General features: G+C 50.5%; 1 protein-coding gene across 1 annotated transcript; it reads left to right on the top strand.

Moving 5' to 3' along the window:
* The first annotated feature begins 1,252 nt into the window (after nucleotides 1–1,252).
* Nucleotides 1,253–4,644, top strand: Fos (Fos proto-oncogene, AP-1 transcription factor subunit). Its single transcript, XM_075947940.1, has 4 exons — nucleotides 1,253–1,544; nucleotides 2,291–2,542; nucleotides 2,972–3,079; nucleotides 3,195–4,644. Exons 1-4 carry the CDS (start codon nucleotides 1,404–1,406, stop codon nucleotides 3,834–3,836), a joined length of 1,143 nt encoding a protein of 380 aa, XP_075804055.1. The 5' UTR covers nucleotides 1,253–1,403; the 3' UTR covers nucleotides 3,837–4,644.
* The last annotated feature ends 2,644 nt before the right edge of the window (nucleotides 4,645–7,288 follow it).

The following is a 7,288-nucleotide window of genomic DNA, read 5'->3' as shown; positions in this document are numbered from 1 at the left end:
CCAAAATTCAGAGCTGTGCTCAGATTCCAGAAGCCAAAATTTCCCCTACCACGGGCTGGGCACCCTTCTTCCAGCCCTCTCTGGTCCCCCTCCCTCTCAGGTCCGAACTGGAAAATCACCCGCTGCTGGTCCTCGTAAGCGCAGTTACAGGCTTGGATTCAGTCCCCCTTCCCCCACCTCCCCAGCACGGACTTGCGTTCTCCGCCAGATATCACTTCACTTTGTAACCCAGAGCTGTCCCCCTTCTCACTAATAACCGCCCCCTCCCACCGCCCCCCACCCCGACCCCAGCTCAAAACTAGGCAAACGACCCCTTCAGGCATCCTTGCAGGGAGGTTTTGCGTAATATTTTTCATCAGTGTCTTTGAGGGCTGACAGCCACCCTAATACCTCCAAGTGGCTAAGAGCCAGGGAGTGTGTGGGGTGCTTTCTTCCTTTAAAACACGAATGAATGAATGGACTCAGTATCATAGGTAAAGTGGGCTATTGTGCACTTATTTAGAATCCTTCACTTCTTCCAACCTCAGTCCTAGTGTTACTCGAGGCCAGGGGTTGGAGCGAGGGGCTGAGAAGCTGATACCATTTTATTTATTTATTTGCACTGATTTGCGGTGGGCAAGCTTTCCTTTGGGAACGGAGGTTTCGAGCCTTTAGGGTTACGTACCTGTTTCTCCTAAACCAGATTCAGAAATGTCCCAGATTTCTGGACCGTGGAAAGGAGGCGACCCCATCTCGTGCCCTGACCCTGGGACAAATGGGTCCACACTGAATCAGGTGCGAATGTTCGCTCGCCTTCTTTGCCTTTCCCGCCTCCCCTCCCCCGATCGCGGCCCCCACTCCGCTCCCCCCCCCTCCGCACTGCACCCTCAGAGTTGGCTGCAGCCGGCAAGCAGTTCCCGTCAGTCCCTCCCTCCTTTACACAGGATGTCCATATTAGGACATCTGCGTCAGCAGGTTTCCACGGCCGGTCCCTGTACTCCTGGGGGGGACTATCCCCGAAATCCTACATACGGGGAGTTCAGGAGACCCTCTAAGACCCTTAATGTGAACACTCAGAGGTGAAAATCACTTGACGAGTCGGGGGTCGGGGGATCTGGGGAGGGGAGTTGACGACAAGGCGGCTGCAGAGGGCTCTGGCGCGCTCCTCCCCCTCCATCGCCACAGTTCCGCCCAGTGCCAGTGACGTATCAGCCAAGTCCATTCACTTCGCGCGCTTCTCTATAAAGGCACCGGTGGAGGCGCCTACTACTCCAACCGCGACTGCAGCTAGCAACTGAGAAGACTGGATAGAGCCAGCGGCGCCGCGAACGAGCAGTGATCGCGCTCCCAACCCAGCTCTGCTCCGCAGCTCCCACCAGTGTCTGTCCCTGGACCCCTCGCCCGGATTTCCCTAAACTTCGACCATGATGTTCTCCGGTTTCAACGCCGACTACGAGGCATCATCCTCCCGGTGCAGCAGTGCCTCCCCGGCCGGGGACAATCTTTCCTACTACCATTCCCCAGCCGACTCCTTCTCCAGCATGGGATCCCCTGTCAACGCACAGGTGAGTTTGCCTTTGTGCAGCCGCCGGGTCCGCGCTGAGGGTCGCAGAGGAGGGGATACCGGGATGGGACACTCAGGGACGTCAGTTGGAAGGAGGTCTCACTTTTTCTCTTGGGAGGGAGACTGGAGCGGACAGAATAGCCCTAGCTTGGGAATCCAGGACTTGTCTGAGCGCCTGCACGCTTGTCATAGTAAGACTTAGTACCCCCCTCCCGCGCAGCAGGTTTATTTTGAGTGGCCTGCGCTCTTCCCTTGGTGTCTTGTCTTTGAGATCAGCCCGGGGCTCGAGCTAAGACTAGCTAACGAGAGCCTGCGAGGCGGCAAACAGCGGCAATCCCCCCTCCTGGCGCAGCCTGGAGCAGGGAGGAGGGAGGAGGGTGCTGCGGGCGGGTGTGTAAGGCAGTTTCATTGATAAAAAGCGAGTTCATTCTGGAGACTCCGGAGCGGCGCCTGCGTCAGCGCAGACGTCAGGGATATTTATATCAAACCCCCTTTCAAGCGAGTGATGCTGAAGGGATAACGGGAACGCAGCGGTAGGATGGAGGAGAAAAGCTGCTCTGCAGAATTCAAGGGAGGAAATTGGGAGAGCTTTTATCTCGGATGAGATACATACAGGAAGACATAAGCAAGTCTCTGACCCGAATGTTTCTCTCTCTCGCTGCTGCATACGACACTAAGGCTACTTGCTCCACCTGTGTCTGGAACCTGCTCGCTCACCTCCACTTTCTTCTTTCTGTTTTGTTTCAGGACTTCTGTTCAGATCTGTCCGTTTCCAGTGCCAACTTTATCCCCACGGTGACAGCCATCTCCACCAGCCCAGACCTGCAGTGGCTGGTGCAGCCCACCCTGGTCTCCTCCGTGGCCCCATCGCAGACCAGAGCGCCCCATCCCTACGGAGTCCCCACCCCGTCAACTGGGGCTTACTCCAGGACCGGACTGGTGAAGACCATGTCAGGCGGCAGAGCGCAGAGCATTGGCAGGAGAGGCAAAGTAGAGCAGGTGAGCTGCGAGCGATTCTGGACCTGGGGTTGGGAGGCAGCGCGCAGGAGGGGGGGGGTGGCGGGCGGGGAGGACACAACAGAGAGTGTAGAACCCTGGTACAACTCACGGCACTTCCGGATCTGGAGCCGTGACTGCAAGCCCTTACCCTCCCTTGTCAGATTTTGATAGTTGGCCCCCAGAAGTACCCTAGATAGTTTCTCAGACAGCTTCCTACCCCGTTCTTTAGCTCGGTCGCTTCTTTGTTCCCTTGCTAAAGATCTTACTTTATATGCAAATCACACCCAGCCTGACAACTGCAGGTTTAAAAAAAAAACTGCTTCACCAAGAGCTGCGGGTGTTGTAGGAGCCAGTTTCACTGGGGTGACTGAATGGAGGTGATGACAGACAATCTTACTGAAGGTTGGACCTTTTTTATTATTATTGTAGTTGTCTCCCGAAGAGGAAGAGAAACGGAGAATCCGAAGGGAGAGGAATAAGATGGCTGCAGCCAAATGCCGGAATCGGAGGAGGGAGCTGACTGATACTCTCCAAGCGGTAGGTAGAGCCTGCTGGCTACTTCTGCAACTTCCAAGTTGGAGGTTGGGACTAAGGGATGAGGGTCCTTAGGCAAGACTGTGTCTTATGCTTTCCTTCCTCTCTCCCTGTGCAGGAGACAGACCAACTTGAAGAGGAGAAGTCTGCCTTGCAGACGGAGATTGCCAATCTGCTGAAAGAGAAGGAAAAACTGGAGTTCATTTTGGCAGCCCACCGACCTGCCTGCAAGATGCCCGATGACCTGGGCTTCCCAGAAGAGATGTCGGTGGCTTCCCTGGATTTGACTGGGGGTCTGCCTGAGGCTGCTACCCCAGAGTCTGAGGAGGCCTTCTCACTGCCTCTTCTCAATGACCCTGAGCCCAAGACATCGCTGGAGCCAGTCAAGAGCATCAGCAATGTGGAGCTGAAGGCTGAGCCCTTCGATGACTTCTTGTACCCATCACTATCCCGACCCAGTGGCTCTGAGACCGCCCGATCTGTGCCAGACATGGACCTGTCCGGTTCCTTCTATGCAGCAGACTGGGAGCCCCTACACAGCAGCTCCCTGGGGATGGGGCCCATGGTCACAGAGCTGGAGCCCCTATGCACCCCGGTGGTCACCTGTACTCCCAGCTGTGCTACTTACACGTCTTCCTTTGTCTTCACCTACCCGGAGGCTGACTCCTTCCCTAGCTGTGCAGCTGCCCACCGGAAGGGCAGCAGCAGCAACGAGCCCTCCTCTGACTCCCTCAGCTCACCCACACTACTCGCCCTGTGAGCGGTCAGGGAAGGGGAGGCAGCCGGCATTCAAAAGTGCCACTGCTTTGAGCTGGTGCATTACAGAGAGGAGAACCACGTCTTCCCTCGAGGGTTTCCGTAGACCTAGGGAGGACCTTGTCTGTGCGTGAAACACACCAGGCTGTGGGCCTCATGGACTTGAAAGCATCGCATCCACATCTGGACTCAAGTCCTCACTTCTTCCGGAGTTGTAGCAAAAGCGCATGGAGTCTTTTGTTCCTAGTGACACCTGAGAGCTGGTAGTTAGTAGCATGTGAGCCAGGCCTGGGTCTGTGTCTCTTTCCTCTTTCTCCTTAGTCTTCTCATAGCATTAACTAATCTGTTGGGTTCATTATTGGAATTAACCTGGTGCTGGATATTCTCGGATTGTATCTAGTGCAGCTGATTTTAACAATACCTACTGTGTATCTGGCAATAGTGTGTTCCAATTAGACATGACCAATGTTAAACTAAGAGAAAAATTGAACTTTATTTTCCAGTAGATAGAACTAAATAGCTATATCCACGTACTGTAGTTCCTCTTCGGCGTCAATGTTCATCGTGATGTTACTGATCATGCATTGTTGAGGTGATCTGAATGTCCTGACATTAACAGTTTTCCATGAAAACGTTTTATTGTGTTTTCAATTTATTTATTAAGATGGATTCTCAGATATTTATATTTTTATTTTATTTTTTTCTACCCTGAGGTCTTTCGACATGTGGAAAGTGAATATGGATGAAATTTTAAGCATTGTTTGCTTATTGTTCCAAGACATTGTCAATAAAAGCATTTAAGTTGAATGCGACCACCTCGTTGCTCGTTTTGTTCTGAGAGTTATTGTATGGTTTCTGGAAGGCATTCGTGGAGACCAGTTTGTCCAGATGGGTAGGTTCTGGAGGGAGACACGCCTTTGTCTGTTCCCTTATCACACAGAAGGAAACGCTAGTTCAGAATATTTTACAGATATATGTGTTTATATTGCATTGCTAAGGTTTTCTACCTGCCCTGGGGGCTGAAAGCTGCGTGTAGTAACTTGAGCAAGGACATGCTTCTCTTTTCTGCTTTTTGGAGGGGACATTCTTGAATTTATGTGCTCATCTTAGGTTTAGTAGTCTTCATGGGAAAGGAATCCTTTAACAGAGCGTAGTTCTAGAAAAACAATTCTAACTTTTTATTTGGTATTATTTGAGATAGGATCTTGCTAGGAGGCCCAGGGTGGCCCCAAACTCACAGTAATCTTGCCTCAGGCTCGTCAGTGCTGGTTATTACAGATGACCAGAAAGCTGAGCTTCTTATTCCTACAAAATCATGTGAAGATTTACTCTTATGTTAGAAGTGGGTCAGTTGAAGAATGGCTGAAATAAATGACCCTCCACCCTGCACACCGAGTCACCACTTCCCACTCTTGTCCAGTCTATTAGACTGAACTGCCTCTTTTGTTCAATTAAGGTTCAAAATTATATTTATTTGTCTCTATGTGGAAGGCATTCATGTACCATGGCACTGGAGGGCACAGGACAACTTCCAGAAGCTATGCGTCCTGGGCATTGAACTCAGGTCATCAGGCATGGTGACAAGCGCCTTTGCTCATAGAGCCAATCCTGCCAGCCCTGAGCTGCCTCTTTTTTTTTTTTCTTTAAAGGTGTATTATTTTTATTTTATGTGTTAGAATGTTTTGCTGGCTATGCACCATATACCTGCAGTGCTCACAGAGGGCAGAAGAGGGCGATAGATCTCTTGGAACTGGAGTTGAGAGACAATGGTTTTAGCCTCCACGCTGGTGCTGGGAACCTGAACCCGGATCCTCTGTAGGACTAACAAGTGCTTTTAACTGCTCTCAACCATCTCCCTGGCCCTCCTGCACTGCCTCTTAATACTTGGCTTTAGGAGTTGAGTAGGGCAGTGGTGGCCCATATCTTTAATCTTAGCTTTTGAGAGACACAGTCAGGCGGATCTCTGTGAGTTCGAGGCCACCCTGGCCTACAAAGCAAGTTCCAGGAAAGTCAGAGTTGTTAAACAGAGAAACCCTGTCTTGAAAAACCAAAAAAGTTTCCCCTTGGATAAAAACAACAATTTTTTCATTTTTTTTATTATTTGAGATAGGTCCAATGTAGGCTAGTCTGACCTCAGACTTGTTAGACAGCCTGTTTATATCTCCCAAGTGCTGGGACTACAGGTAGGCACCGTCATGCCTGCTTGAGTTCCTCACGCTAACCTATGCTCATTTAGTTGACCTTTTTTATTCTCAGAAGAAAAGAGGGGAGGGTCTTGTCCTATGGCACAGTGAAAAACAAATTCTAATTCTGAAGTTACTTTAATGCCATTCAGATTACAGTGTGCGTGTGGGGGGGGGAGGGGCTGACAATTCAGAGATCTCAAGCAGCACAAATAATGGCTGATCATTCTGTAAATAAAAGTTACATAATAGTTCAGTAGGGAGAAGTCAGCAGATGCTGAATAAGCTGTAGCTGAGAAAGTTTATCATCTCAAAGAAGAACACGACCTTTGTCTGGGATGCCTCTGGTAAGGTTGGTTGCTCTCATTGGCACAGGTACAAACCACAATGAAAGGAGACTGAGCCCCACCCTTTGTGCCCAAGTGCTGGCTGGAAGGGGAGCTTCCGGGTCATTAGTGGTAATGAAAATCACTTGGAGGTCATGGTGGACCTCATCCTCTGGCAAGTTACGTCTTTTATTTCAAATGGCAGTTCCACTAGTCTTGAGCTGCTGCTCTTACCGTGACGATCAACACTTCAGAGCGACTCACTCAGGTCTCTCTAGACCAGTCCTTATGGCACACACCCCTTGCACACTGCTTTTGCCAGTCTTGAGTTAAGAGTGGCCATGTTGGTACTCCAACAATCCCAGAGCTGAGGTGAGAGGCTCACCTGGAGTTCAGGGTTACACTGTGAGATCCTATATAAATAAAATGTAATGTAAAAAAAAATGGTTTATGTTCATTGTCTGCTCCTTAAAGGGTAAATATCCTTTAAATGTGATTTCTAACTTTAGAATGAAGGCAGTATTTATAAGGACCCAGTGAGCTTCTTTTAATGTGTGGTGATAACAAGCCGAGATTGCCCAGATAGGGAAGGGCAATACAGGAAAGCGGCTTGCCCTGGGGGCCTTACTAATGGTCCTGTGGGGCCCCAAACTGGCTATGGAAAACAAGCTTCCTTTTGACAGCCATGACACAAACCCTTCTTCAGTTCACCACAGCCCAGGCTATACTCCATCCACAGGGGAGCGGTGACATTCTAAGAAGACAGAATCTCTAAAAGCCTTCTCAGAATTCATGGGATCCCCCACAGGACTGTCACCTTCCAAGCTCCCTGCCAGCTCCATTCATGGTCTAGAGGGAAGAAAGAAAGGCCTTCCCTGTCTAGCCACAGCACTTCTTCCAAATCCCCCAATAACTCCTGAGGATGATTGGCACTGGGGATGCTAACT

The sequence above is a fragment of the Microtus pennsylvanicus genome, chromosome 14 (assembly GCF_037038515.1).
Source record: "Microtus pennsylvanicus isolate mMicPen1 chromosome 14, mMicPen1.hap1, whole genome shotgun sequence".
Classification (NCBI taxonomy): Eukaryota; Metazoa; Chordata; class Mammalia; order Rodentia; family Cricetidae; genus Microtus; species Microtus pennsylvanicus.
The sequence above is the reverse complement of the archived record's forward strand: the minus strand, read 5'-3'. Positions and strand labels throughout refer to the sequence as shown.

Coding starts and splice junctions, on each gene's coding strand:
- Fos (XM_075947940.1), top strand. CDS start 1,404: ATGATGTTCTCCGGTTTCAACGCCGACTACGAGGCATCATCCTCCCGG. Junction 1,545..2,290: donor GATCCCCTGTCAACGCACAG/GTGAGTTTGCCT, acceptor GTTTTGTTTCAG/GACTTCTGTTCAGATCTGTC. Junction 2,543..2,971: donor GGAGAGGCAAAGTAGAGCAG/GTGAGCTGCGAG, acceptor TTATTATTGTAG/TTGTCTCCCGAAGAGGAAGA.